This window comes from Dendronephthya gigantea, unplaced genomic scaffold, assembly GCF_004324835.1.
Source record: "Dendronephthya gigantea isolate DGI-Jeju-01 unplaced genomic scaffold, DenGig_1.0 000003F, whole genome shotgun sequence".
Lineage (NCBI taxonomy): Eukaryota > Metazoa > Cnidaria > Anthozoa > Malacalcyonacea > Nephtheidae > Dendronephthya > Dendronephthya gigantea.
The window spans coordinates 612,141-627,625 of NW_021163013.1; the positions used below are offsets into that span (position 1 = coordinate 612,141).

Genomic DNA, 15,485 nt, shown 5'->3' on the forward strand with positions numbered 1-15,485 from the left:
TAATACCACAGCAAGAGAGGGTAAACCAGGTGCCTGGAGAGAATCAGGGTTGTGCTGCAGTACATTCTGCATGCTAGCAATGGGTGGGTTTGCTTTTGCATTTTTTTGTGGTTTACTTGAATTCTTAGCTGTCTTCCTTGACTTCTTGGGCTGAGTTGGACCAGTAAGTGGCTGATTTGGAGGGAACAGCTCTGCCTGGTGGGCAGACTGGGAAGGCAACTGGAGTGCTTCACAAGAATCTGATTCGTCCAGCAAATCAACCACTTCAGTGATTGGTGGTAAGGACGATGGCTCTGTGGCGATGGCGTAGAGAAAGAAGTTTAATGAGATAGTGTTTAACCCTTTAATGCCCATGCAGAGGTTCCCCATTGACGAGTAAAATCGTCTGGCGTTAGACAGAGTTATAAATCCGTTTTCAGAGTTTCAAGTAATATTAGTGGTGACCATTTTTTAACTAAAAATATTAAATAAATAAATAATATTGAAAAATATTAAATATAATATCTAAGTTCTACAGCATTATTTTGACAAGTCTGTTAAAGGAGAAAAACAATTTTTTCTCTTCATCAGAATTGAGAACCATGTTCTTGAAGCCAACCCCCCTCCTTGGCAGGATGATTATGGTACAAAATGAGAAGCGGGGTGTTGAAAAATTTCTGGATTTCTTCTTGGGGGGTCTCCAAAAAGATAACATATTGATATTGAATACATTGATTCTGACTTAAATATAAGAAATAAAAGATAAACTGGTTTGATGGATTGAGACACCTGCAGGAATTTCAGTGGGATGTCACTGGGAGTATTGGACAATATTAAAGAACCCACAGTAATTATACAATTGTCTTTAATTAATGCACAAAATTGTTAGTACATGTCATCTCAATTCATAGACCTTTTTAAAATAGAAAATGTGCTTGCTTATGTAATTTATTTTTATTTAATTTCCCTTGTTTAATTGTAGCACTTGTATTATTTTGTACTAAAACTCGACAACAACTTGACTGTAACTATTTCAAAGAAGATCTACTATGGTGGGATTTCTTAAACAGAATTGCCAAAGTATGGAGCAGGACAAATAATTCATTATGAATATAATCAACATATAAAATATTTATTACACCATTAACAGTGAAATATTTACCTCTTTATCTGAACATTATTTGAATTATGTGAGGTAAAAAGTCATATAAATTAAGATTAATAAATAATATATTAATTACATAATTATATTCAAAGTCATTGTTGCTCCAAGTTTCAGTGTATTCGTGGAAGCAAACCCATTAACTTGTCAAGAATGCATTCACCACATTTCCACCACAACCATTATTCCTGCTTAAACAAAACTGTCCAGAGGTCTTGTTCATGCACATAGCCTGAAATAAAAAACAAACAAGTGACACTGTGTCAGTATCTTTATTCACCTTTTAATCACACACATTGAGCTTAATTTATATTAAGAACTAAAAAGATTTCTGCAAAAAATACTATTACAGTATTATACTAATTGCCTTCAGATTTTGGAGGATTTACATTGAACCACCTACCCAAATTCTATCTATATAATGTACATCAATGTACATCACAATGACAATGCAAACATCGCATTTATACTATGAGCTTGTAATCGCTTTGTCTTTTACCTCAAGGAATTCAAACTGTGAGTAGCTGTCTCATGATTCGTGACATGGAAGCGTTTACAGGTTTTAATCACGCCAAATGGGCCAAACAAACTCGCAATGACGCACAAGCTGCACATTCCCCGAAGCCATTCCATTCCCCGGCTCATTCCCCGAAGCCATTCCATTCCCCGTTCCATTCCTCTATTCCCCGTTCCCTGTTTTAAAGATAGCCATATGGCCATATTACATAGCTATGCGTTTCATCATCACTAATATAAACACTCGGCGTATCCTGTCGTGAATGGAAATTGTTCACAAAATTATGAATGTTTCATTCAGGCGACTTTTGATTGCAATGTCTTTATAGTCATTATCTCTACAGGGTGTCTACAAACGTTATTCACTGTGAAGTTGTGAACGATGTGCCCTCGCGTTTTAATTATCGCGAGCTGAAAGCAAAATTAGTAATCAGATAGTATTATAATAAATGACTCAGCGTTTTTTTATTAGTTTCATGTTGCAAGTATTGCATAGCCGGAAGGTAGTAACTATTTAATTTGTATCGAGACAATTCACTTGCAATTTCCAAAATATCTGATACCGGTCGCAAATACAATGACTTTAAAAACAGTTTTTAGGCATGTTCATGTCAATTTCATTGATTTATTTAAAAATTAATAGTAATAAAAATAAGAGGAAATTTGTACCTCGCTCAGCCTTCAGATTTACAGATGTCAATTAATGAGTTTGGGGGTGGACAGAAAAGCTTGAAGGAAAGCTATAAACCAGAGTCATCTAATTTCTAGCATGAAGCAAATCATACTTATAAGAAAGTTATGATAATCAGAAAAACTCTACGCGGAAAAAGGCGATGCGTGGAAAGGTTGGGAGCACAAAGAAAACTAAAACTGATGATGGATGAAAGATTAGAGGAGTACAGGAAGACGATTGGCTCTTCAAGGTGATAAAAAGGAGTTCTCAGTGCTGGGTGGAATGAGCACGACAAGTTCAAATATTTTAAATATTTTGCATATTTAAAAACTGGTATTTTCAATATCTTCAAAGTGTGTGGTTTAGCAAACAATGGCAGCGACGGTTTATATCCCTTAAGGCCGTGAAATCTTTCTATTCTGTCTCTCCGCGGATTGCAAGATCAGCAAGTATCTTTCCAATCATTGAAACGATAGGCGTCAATCGAACGTTAGTTGAGGGGGCCATGCATATTCATATATTCTGTTATGAAATATTTTCGGCGAAATATTTCCCGAAGTGATGATATTTTCCGAGGGATTCGCCTGAGGGAAATAGTTAGGCGAATCTCCCAAGCGGAGGTCTATAAATGATATATTATACCGAAAAAATATTGTGAGCTTGTAGAAGTGGAAAACATACAGTACAAAGGTTCGCCGGAGAATTTAAGAATTTCTATATTCTATAAATCAGTAAAGAAATACTCTAAGAAGGCGTGAAATATTTCGTTATTCACATATTCACTAATCCCCTCCTTCATTTCCTATGTTTATCACTAGGCCTCTTCTGTTACCATTCTGCTCTTATCCGATTTACAATCCTTTTTTATTTTGTTCCCCCATGCTCATTCTCCATTATTGTTTTTTCTTTTCTTCTCCTCCGTCTTTGTAACCAAACCTTCTTTTTTCTTTCATCTTTCTTTTGGCTATCATTTCATAGATCGTTTCACTTCGCTCTTTCTTTCCCTCTCCATTCCTTATTTCCACACCGGGATTATACACCTTTCCGTGTTTCAACACTGGACTAAAAAGTACAACCATTTTGACTGAAAAAAAGTTCAAAGGCAGACCTCGAGCAAACGATCAGACCAAAGTCATAAACCTTGAGGAAACTTTCCGGGAATAGATTTCGTGATTCCCCTTATTGTTACAGCACACGTCCATAAACTACGCTTGCAGTTGCAGCTTCAGAGACATTGATGCATGTTGAAACGCGTATGTCCATAGAAAAAACTGTTAAAACTCCCGGTTTACATTTGATATTTTATTTAACAGGCTTCATACACGCCTCGATTACATTCATACGTCGAACGAAGCTACGTTGATACGGTTCAAAACTATAAACAAATGACGTAAACAGTACAGAACAAACTCGACCAAATAAGTGCATGCATTCATAAATCACGTGTCTCCTAGCTCTACTTTATACCGTGTCCGATTTGCCGATGCATGTCCTTAAACTTTAACGCTCCGGTTAGCATGAAGCAAAAACCCTTAATTTGTTCGCGAGTAACACGCCTTAAATGCTATTTGCATAACCAATGAACTGTAAAGCGCCTTTACACCTATCAACAAGGGGTGAATCCTGAAGAGCCGACGGATTGTGAAAAATTCAGCTAAAAAATCTCTTTTTGATAAAGCCTAAAAAGAAATGAATGGAAATAATTAGGATTTGCAAAAGCTACAGGATATAAGTGCGAATAGTTTTTTCTTGCGAAATTACACTTCACACATTTTAAAAACACGCAAATCTGATATCTTAAGTTAAATTGAGTTTTATGCCCAATTTAAAGGCAACGCGTGAAGGGCAATTAAGTTGACGGATATCCTGCGTGGTTTTGGACAATTCAATTTATTTTGCTATTCTATAAGAAATATTTTAATTAAAAATGATATGATTTGGTAAATTGAAATTTACGCGCCGCTATCGCTAAGCAACGAGGTAAATTTTTAATGACAATAATCTGCCCCTACTTATTAAAAATTTTCTAACTGCTGTTTATTTATGTTCGTCTCGAAGCTTGTTGATGAAATAAAGCAAGGTGACAGAAGTTTCTCAGTACTTACGTTTCGTCCTTTTGCTCTTGCTCGATGTCATGTGAAATTGAAACTCGGCTGTGATTCATCTGGTGATGAAATACATCTGGTGTTGAAATTAGTTCTCAAATACATCTTGGGAAAAAGGTATCGAATTTTATCTTAATTTTTAGCCGGTTTTGGTCTAATTCTAAGAGCCATGTTCAATATTAAGCGGTATTGCGAAGCAGGAATTGCAAAAGTAGGAGCAGTCGGAGGTATATATGTGTTTTTGGTTAGTATTTTTTCTCGTACACGCAAAAATCTCTATGCTTGATGAATGTCGAAACTCCGTAAAGATCTGAAGGGAGAAGCCTTCTTGAGAAATGAAAATTAGACTACTTACAGTGGCAAAACTAGGCGGGAATCTTTAAACTTCGTAATCTAAAATAAATAAGAATCTCTAATACAATGTTCGTAAAAAACCGTAACAAAATTACATTTAAAACATCAAATAGAGAAGCTAGCGTTGCGTTTTTAACCTAAGACATCTTCAGGACAAGGGCAAGTGAAAAACATAGAAAGGCCTACATTTTAATAAACTAACAGCTGTTTACAAAATATATTGTGCGAGTGGAGCGTTGAAGAAATCAGAGTAATTGAAGATACAAGCGGAGTTACATAGCTTGTTATTAAGAAAGGTTTAACATTTAGTCGGGAGTATTATAGCCTCTTTCAAATAAGACGTTTTTCTAGAGAGAAATAATATTTGAGTATGGCAGTAATACTTCAGCCAACCTTCCGCTTCTCTCAAATGTTCTCCAACTCAAAAAGAAAGGCTTTAAGTTCGCGTATTAGTGTATAATCTTTCAAGTTTCCCTTTCTGTTCCGCATTGTACCTGCATGGGTCAAACAGCCACTGATCTGCATTCAAAAGTATCCACGGATACTTGTTTTGTACCTGTTCGCTTTTCTTCCTGTCTTTTTCTAAACGAATTTATTTATTCGTGTCTCATTGCCTGATTTAATACTTGTCTAAAAACATTGCAAGGTAATTCCGTTCCTCTTCTCTTGCTCTGATCTCATTTACGCTTTACTGGTGGTAATACAATATCTTGTAAGCAGTTGCAGTTATTTTATCGCCGTGAAATGCCAAAAGCAAAACTGAGCAAAGTTTGCATTGGTTTCCGACATGTTTTGTAAAATGTTAATGAGTATAAGTATCGTCAATACTTAATGTATTGACAAAATGATCGGATGCTACTTCGGATTGAGAAAAGCTTTGCTGAAAAAAGCGTTGCTTAAATTCATATAGCTACCTGCGCCATATTAGTTTATTCCAACGCCATTACTGATTTCTCTCAACGCGTCATCATAATTAATTACCCCATGCAGTGCGGTTGCTATGAATGTCAGTAATTATTATGCTTATGAAGATTATAATACTGTCATATTATATTATTTTGACGCTGGGTGTTTTTTTTTATTTTCGCGTGCATATGAATAGGCTATAGCTGTAGCTGTAGCACGCAGTCTTTTGTAAATGCGTCTGAGAGACTGACGTTGATTGATGTTGATAATGATTCATGATTCTTTTAAAGCAGATATATTAAGTGAAGTGCGCATGTACCAGACAGGTAATACATAAAAGCAATAAAAAATATTAATGATATTCCTGACCGGCACAATTGTAAATTTGACGACCGAGTTATATTGCAGTCAGTTATATTTACAATTAAAGCATCGTCAATGGAGTAGCCGATAGTCATAACTTTATTATGTATATACGTGCAGTTCGTTGAAATGTCTCAAAAACGCACGCGCTCCTTGAAATGTTTAGTACAGTGTCCTATATGTTGCATAAAATACTAATAGTATACATTTCATCATTAACAAAACTCTCTGCGGGACTGCTTGTGGTTGAAATTTCCATGCAAAAGCCATTTAAAACTAGCGGGAGGTTTGGCTGCAGCAGATGGGCTGGAAAATAATATATTGTATTGATGCCGACCTATCAGGAAATGAAAAATTAGATATCCTCTTATTTGAAAGGAATATCGGCTATAGCATTTATGGTACACTATCCTAGTGTATATATACTATCAAATACAGATATGTATTATATTTATGTATTATCACTCCACGTGTTTACGTGTCTATACTTTACGTCATGATGTGTTTAAAATTGATGAATAAAAGCTAATAAGTGCTTTTATTTTATTCTAATTGCATCGCTGGTATAATTTTCTAAAAGCTGTTAAATTTAGCCAGAGCTGTAAATTCAGTGTGTACGTAGTAGCTATATGCTCGGGTTCGCAAATTAAATGCAAAGTCACAAGTCAAAGAATAATGATTCTTTGCGCGTTCAGAGTTTAAGGTTTGTCTGTATATTCATAATTTTACATATATTTTTAATCATTTTGAGTAATGGAAGTTTGTTTGCTGCATGGAAGTATAAAGAGAGGAGAGCCAATTTATTATCGTAACCCAGAGTATACAGTTAGTAAAAACATAGCTTCTGTATGAGACGTTTCAGTCTCATTAGTGTTTATTGACGGTGAAACTAGGGCGATAAATTTTTAGGTGGGTATGTGTATGTGCATGTGTGTGAATATTCATATTATTGTTTAGCTAATTTTGCCATAAACGTTGAACAGAAATTTGTCGGGCAGAACGATTATATGAATACGCACCCCCCACAAATTATCGAAAATGCATCTACAGCATGTTTAATAAAAAAATCATTTTATTTTAAAGGGATTTTGATTATCTAAAACATCGTGATTTTTGTCTTGGTTCATGCACACAATGTTTAGCGTGTTAGGAAGCACGTTTAACTCTAAGGAAATGGTCTGTCTTGATGATGTACTGTCGCGTGTGTGTCGTGTATTCTGTTAAATATACCGCATGTTGCGTAGAGAGACAAACTGGTCCATACTTTTAGAGCAGCAGGGAATTATGTTGTATCGATCAACTTTTCATTTCTCATGTTATGCATCCAGCTTGCTGCAATACACGCCTCCAGTGATCCGCTGAGTTATAAGGCCTTGTTTTCCACTTCAACCGTATCCTAGCGAAGCGCAGCGTATTCCTTTATTTCAAAGCTTTAGTTCTATATCCAGTAAGTATCTACCTAAAATGAACAAGTTTTGTGATTGGCTTTTTGTAAGAATTTGAGATTCGTTCTTTCATAAATCAACTTCTATCTTTCAATGTGTTTTATTGTTATCATGCATCAACCAAAATAGCAACTGAGTTTGTTATAGGTACGTACCGACCCGTTCTATCCGAGTGCCCAGAAGTGGGAAACAGCCTTATATTTATAAGACTGAACTTGTTATTGAATATTCCACAGCCGGTGTATGTAATGTAGTAACTATGACACAGTTTGCCTCGCCACACAGGCCTGTGCTTATATAGCTAATTGTCGTGACTGGTTTGATGTATATTTTTTTCATTCACAGGTTAACAAATAAAACACAATGGCAAATCTCTGGTTTTGTATACTTCTTTCCTCCATACTTTTGAAAGGAACACATTCAGAGATGGGTGCTTTGATTTGTTACAATTCTACTCTTGAAGGTATAAACCTACATAGCTCTTAAGCTTATTGGATTGATGGATTATTCTCCGGCAATATTTTTTTTAAAAGCTATAGCTAATTATGCGCAATTTGAGTGGAATATACATAGCACAAATTTTAAGCATTTTTGTCGTGTATCTGACATTATATACGACACTTTGGGCTAACAGTAAGATGACTGAAGTTGCCGGATTTCAGCGGCCTGTGTTAAATTTGAAATAGTCAACGAGATGCTGCTCAAATTTTTATTATAGGTTTATGCATTGACAGCCGTTTCAACTGTTTTTACTTTAACCATGCAGGGTAGTGTGGATTAAGTTCCCGTAATTTGTTGAGCCCTCCGGTCGTCCTTGACTTGTTCACTTTGATAAACTTGAATTGGTGCAAATTTTTTCCGGAGGTTAGCTTTATCAGGGCCGGTTCATGCAATGGGGGTTTATACATTCGTCTTATGCCCGACTGATTTCTTTTGTTAGCTGTTGTTTCGAATATGGATATGAATATGCACCCATCAATTAAGGTTCTAGCGATGGCCCTGAGCTTTATTGATATAGACAGACGATTGAGTGGCCTATTTTTTAAAGAATATTTGTGAAAATAAAACTGTTAACAATTATTTACGGCTTTCAACATTGTAGGTACCAGGCTTAAATATTCAGTTATAAAAAGTAAGTTCGTTCAGGGCGAGATGATTGATTGCCTTATGGAATGTGTCACTGAGCCATGTTGCAGATCAATCAACTACAAAAACAATTGGATGTTTGAAAACGAAACAAATTGCGAAATGTTGCACAATATGGTCTACACTGCATCAAAGAAAATGCTGGAGAAAAACTCCTCGTATGATCATGCATATCTCATTAATCCAGCAAAGGTAAGGTTGGTTGTAGAATCGAGACAGGATATCTTAAAAGTTATTCTTCTAGCCGCTAAAATTTTCCATTGCGGAAGTCATATAGAATGAAGGAAATGATAATTCAATTTTGTCGATGATCTGACTTAATATAATCTGATCTGTTGCTTTTTATACTCGCATAAGCTGGATAGCGACGTTATGTAGTTATGCAAAACTCATAATGAAGATGCTAGAATAATTAGCAGGAACGGTATAAAAGCCAGTTTTATTAAAGCACTCAGTCTTGTCAGTCCAGCGGACCAGCAAGTGCGCTAACTTTTTTTAATTGACGAGCGCCCCCCCACGTACTAGTACGACCTAATTTTTGTTCCCTAACCGGATCTGGGCCTGTATCAATATGTCGCAATCCTGCAATGATGAGTGGCACGAAGCAGTACACCATTAAACCAATCAAATTTACTATATTATTTTTGAGCAATCTGATTGGTCAATGAAACAGGAAGTTATAGGAACTTTTTAAGGAACTTTCAAATTGTTGAGGAATTGTTCAGATGTGTTCCTTCGAGTTAGGAAATGAATGGCCAACATTTTTCGGTCAATTGGTCAACGCATCTATTGGCACGACTGTAAATCGCTGTATAACTTCGATTATAATCTTAGTATTCCTAAATTAAGATTCCTGAAATTTTATTGCTCTTCAAGCATTTTGATAACGGTTGAAGAAATTACTATTCAATGGATAGCGCTATCAAGCTTCCATACAACTGGCCCCTGTTGTGTAAAATATAAGGAGCACTGGTGAGCGTGATTGAGCGTGTCACCCATTAGAAAGGCTGTTTGAGGAATTAATTTACTCGATTTTTTAAATTTCTTTAATGAATATATTTTCTTTTCTTCTGTAGGTGTTTAATAAAAGTTGTATGCCAGGTGGGGAACTTATCTTATTTTACTCTTTAACTTTGATATTTAAACTCAGGACTAGGATTTAAGATTAAGAAATAATTTGGGATCAGGAAACGGTTATTGCAAACTACGGTTCCGTGGTTTTGGGGGCATATTATATTTAAGGTTATATTAATGGTGGTGATGGTGCAAGAACAGCACGCATCGAGAACTGGAATCGAGAACTGGAATCGAGAGCTCCGGAATAAAATGAACCGGAATATTATTTCTTCTCGTTAAAAATGTGAAACTTGGAAAAAAAGAACTATTCACAGGAAATCTTGAAGAATTTATTTTTTCAAGTTAAACACGCGCTGACGGTTTGGAAACTACCCCGTCATAATAAACCTTATGCATAATGACGTAACAAGTTGTGACACCTGCAGGAAATTCTGGTCTTAGTAGTCACGGCGGGGAATTTTAAAGTTTGAATTTTTGCCGTGACTACTAAAACCAGAATTCCCTGCAGGCGCCACGGCTTGCTACGTCATTATACACAAGGTCTATTTTAATTTTTGCCGTGACTACGAAAACCAGAATTCCCTGCAGGCGTCACGGCTTGCTACGTCATTATGCACAAGGTCTGTGAATCGAGATCAGTAGCGTAGTCAGTTATGTTGTCCCGCTACGTAAATTTTGAGTTATCATAATTATATATCCATGTCTGTAGACATTTATTTTTTTACACTTCTTTTATTGAATCGTTGCTATTTAATGTCATTCTAGAAATTGACGAGTGTGCGCTGGGAACTCACAAATGTCACTCGAACGCAATCTGCAATAACACTATTGGCTCCTACGAATGTCACTGTCGCAGAGGTTTTGCAGGAAATGGGAAAATATGTTCAGGCAAGATTATTTTACACTATATTAACGTAATTTAGCATCAAATGTGGCATTTAACAATTGCCTAAAATAGACAAAAACACTTTTCGACGTTTCGACCTGTCAGTTGTCAAAGTGGATATATATTGGAAATGAGGATACATGCTCAGGCAAGATTATTTTACAGCATAGATGAACATAATGTACTTTTATCTGGAAAATGGCGTGATATTTATTTTAACGACGAAAATTTCCTTCAGTGTTATTGTTAGCCTTGCCGCCACAGGTTCTAGAAATATCGTTGGACACACCAGTATTAATCACGAGTTTACTTCAACACTTTACTTTTATTATATGAACAATACGCTAGTGATCTGCATTTCTATAGTATCAGACTTCGACTGTCCCTTTTTTTATCATATCTCTATAAACACCTGCGTACGTGTTATATGATACCTGTCTGGAGTGTTCGGTCACAGTTTCACCGAGTCTGTCAAATATATGGCTAATTAAGTCTACTATGGTTAATTAATGCGGCTTACATTATATTTATAGTTCATGAACTTGATTCTCACATATTGTCAGCCGAGTCCCCAGAGTTTACAAGACTATTGGGAGAATGGTTGCCAGAGACAGGGAATTGGAGCGTCTGCTGGCGGATAACTAGAGACGGGAATAAAAGCGCGACTTTTCAACAGAAATGCAAATCTAAAGTTCCAACACTGACAGTTGTAAAAGTTCTTAAAGATAATAAGTCTTTTATATTTGGTGGATATGCAGCAGCTAGCTGGACGGGAAATATGGGTGGTGTTAATGCTCCAGGTTCATTTTTGTTTTCATTTCGAAACAACGGCGACCTTCCCCCGTTTAAGTCACATTGCAAAGAGGCCAAATGCAAAGATGCAGTACTTCGTAACCCAGAATCTGGTCCTAAATTTGGGACTGGTCCAGATTTTTCGATTTCCGACGGATCACTTTTCCAACCAAAAGGTGGTGAAGGGAATGCCGCAATTTTTGGTGTCAGCTATAAGCCACCGTCTGGATACGCAGACAACACAAGAGAAACACAATCGCTGCTTACAGGAAGCTACATTTATTTTACTCCGTCAGAAGTTGAGGTATTATATTTGAACTAATCTAATCTATTCGTATATTGAAAACATAAACAACAATATAGAATATAAAAGTTGTACTGCAAGCGTAACAAATTTCACGTTTCAAAGAGATGTAACAAACTTTAGAAATAAGCAAAGATGTAAGCCTTTCACGAACACGAGTAGGATGCGCTTATATCATTCGTATATATTGCGAAAACATTTATACGTATAATAGACCTTATGCATAATGACGTCAGAAGTGGTGATGCTTGCTGGGAATTCTGGTCTTATTTGTCACTGCAGGAAACGTTTTGTTTCGAAAGTTTTTCGCCCTGACTACCAATCGCGCTTTGTAACGTCATTATTATATTAAGAATTATAACTTTAATTTAGAAGCAATCGCTAAGGGTGAGTACAAGTGATCCTTTTGCGCACTTTTGCTTATACTCTCACAACTGCGCATGCTTTCCAATTTTCATTAATCAAGTTTAGACAGACAATGCCAGTGATTGTAAAGTTTCCAATCTTGAGGGGCGTTGAGTGCGCAATGGATCACTCGCATGACACGTGTCTTTCCTCTCGCTCGTCCAGCCAGTAAATTTAGTTGTAAGTTAACTACCTTTTATACACTCGGCCCGGGTGTTAGTAATATTGTGCATGATTTAATTTTAAAGAAAATGTAGAAATAGACAGGTGTTGCGAAGTAGGCATTTTTTATATAAATGTTCACAGTGCATGAAGTGTACATTTTGCACGGTGACTGGCGTCCCTCATGGGGATCGTACGCCACAGCACATTTCAACAAACTTCTCGCATTTTAGCAAACTATCTAACCTACTATCTGTGATATTTATGATTTAGTAATTCTAAATATTCGCCTAGGTATTTAATTTCGCGTTTTTTATTCGCTCGACTTTAATTTCGCAATTTCAATCCCATAAGTACGAAAAAGATGTATTTAGGCCATCGTTTATTATAGGTAATTATAGTTACCAAAGTCGTCCAGACGGTGCATGCCAAATATAGTATATTAATTTTAATGAATTGATTATTTGATGTCGTATATAGACATGATGCAGTTACCCGATCATCCGAGCCAGAGGCATGACTTACTACACATTATATGCTACATATATATATATACACTGTTTCAAATGTAACATTCTGTTAATGACGATGCAGATTTAGTTTGAAGAATAAAATTAAAGATTGTTCAAGCATATCTTGGAGTGTTTGTATTGATGCTAGTTCTAACAGTTCTTCATAGGTGATATATTAATTGTTACCCAAGTTCATTATCATCATCGTAGCCATGCATTTGCTTTTTCAATTTTCTGGCACAATGTTTTGTTCACTCAAATAAGTTGAGAACATTGTTCCATGTTAGGTTAAACATACGCTTTGTACAAATTTTTCGTCGCAACCATCCTCTTTAGGCGTCCTAGGACTGCAATCATTGGATAAAATTCCTTATTATCTCGTCAATGTTCCTATTCAGTGTAACTCCATGCACGTTTTCTCAACGATTGATGAAAAATGAAGTGTCATTTTTTTCTTTAAAAGCAAGATATAAGCAATATTTGACGTTATTTTTTTAACCATGTACATAAAGCGATCTGATTGGCTGAGTGAAGCGTTTCACAGCGGTCCGAAATTTTGCATCCGACCCGCTGTGAAAAATATGAACAAAAAAACAAAACCAAAGCAACGTACGGCTAAAATGTGTGAAAACCTTTCTGTGTATATATATATATATATATATATATATATATATATATATATATATATATATATATATATATAGGCAAAAATGTTCTCCGTGTTTACTATACTCACCCTTGACGGGCATATTCAAACCTAAGAATGTAAATTTGTCCCTTTCCCTCACCAGCTCACTCGTTAAGAGTGCCTAGGCCTTGGGACCCTAGGAGGCGGTTTAAAAGGAGAAAGGAACACACACACAGCCCAAGCCATACGTCCATCCAAAGCGTTCATCGGCTTGAATGTGAGAGATCGATTTCACGTATTTATCAGTGCGAATGTACATTCTTAACATATCAAATGTCCAAGTGCCACACAACTCATCTCATCGTCGTCATGAACATTCTTACAATGCAGGAAATAAGTATAGTTAAAAATACGTAGGTATATTCCGCGCCAAGTACTTTTGGTTATTAGGAACCTACGCCTACAATACTCTGTAGGATTCTAATAACCAAAAGTACTTGGCGCGGAATATACCTACGTATTTTTAACTATACTTATTTCCTGCATTGTAAGAATGTTCATGACGACGATGAGATGAGTTGTGTGGCACTTGGACATTTGATATGTTAAGAATGTACATTCGCACTGATAAATACGTGAAATCGATCTCTCACATTCAAGCCGATGAACGCTTTGGATGGACGTATAGCTTGGGCTGTGTGTGTGTTCCTTTCTCCTTTTAAACCGCCTCCTAGGGTCCCAAGGCCTAGGCACTCTTAACGAGTGAGCTGGTGAGGGAAAGGGACAAATTTACATTCTTAGGTTTGAATATGCCCGTCAAGGGTGAGTATAGTAAACACGGAGAACATTTTTGCCTATATTATTACCTGTGTTGCAACTCCAAATTTATTTTGGAGCAAATCATGTTCAATATATATATATATATATATATATATATATATATATATATATATATTATATATATAATAATATATATAATATATTAAATATATATATTATATATATATATAAATAATATATATATATATATATATAATATATAATATATATATAATATATAATATAATATATATATATTATATATTTATATATATATATATATATATATATATATATATCCACCCATTTGCAAAAACGTTGGCCGTTAATAGATATATAGATAGATACTCGAAATCTAATTAGAATTGCATATGTTGTGTAATATGATTGAAATCCCATGCACATGTAATCATATGCAATTCTAATTCGACTTCGAGTATCTATCTATCGATCTATCTGCGGCAAACGTTTTTCCAAATGGGTGTATATATATATATATATATATATATATATATATATATATATATATATATATATATATATATATATATAACAATATCTATCTATCTATCTATCTGCGGCAAACGTTTTTCCAAATGGGTGTATATATATATATATATATATATATATATATAATATAATAATATATATATATATATATATAACAATATAAACAATTCGAAGGCCATGCATGCATGGATAGTGCATCCATTCATGCATAGTTGTAAGTGCGATATTTTTAACCATGCACCAATCAAGAAATTTTGCTATATTAGATATTAGATCATTAGAAAACTGGCCATAGTCTGCATCACGGGACAATCGATCAAACCTTTTAAACCACCAGACCTAAGATATACCTTCCTACCTAGGCTAGGATAGAAAATTTTTCAGGTTGTATTCCCGAAATATACATATTGCATTATGCACCGACAACAAAGCGCATATCCTGAAGACGGTAGATTTATCAAAATCTACAACAGCTTTAAAAAGAACATATTTCATTATTAAACAAGGAAAAAAGAATGTATGAAAAATTGACTAGCTCCTCGAAACTGTAATGATTTGCTGATTTTAGCTAATTCGCAAGAGGTATTAAAGGAATGTAATTAAGCTGAACTAATTCAAACTACGATTTATTTTAATTATTTTCGTGATATGCAGGGGCGCCAACAGTTCGATAATTGGGAGAGGGTATAGATATTGATATATTAGTTTCTGCAAATTGGCCATGAATTTAGTCATGCATGA

General features: G+C 35.4%; 1 protein-coding gene across 1 annotated transcript; it reads left to right on the plus strand.

Annotated features, from left to right (window-relative positions):
- Positions 1–6,679: 6,679 nt before the first annotated feature.
- Positions 6,680–11,726, plus strand: LOC114539217 (adhesion G protein-coupled receptor E2-like). The gene is made up of 6 exons (XM_028559885.1): positions 6,680–6,761; positions 7,849–7,966; positions 8,606–8,841; positions 9,726–9,750; positions 10,492–10,614; positions 11,146–11,726. Exons 2-6 carry the CDS (start codon positions 7,867–7,869, stop codon positions 11,724–11,726), a joined length of 1,065 nt encoding a protein of 354 aa, XP_028415686.1. The 5' UTR covers positions 6,680–6,761; positions 7,849–7,866.
- Positions 11,727–15,485: the final 3,759 nt, after the last annotated feature.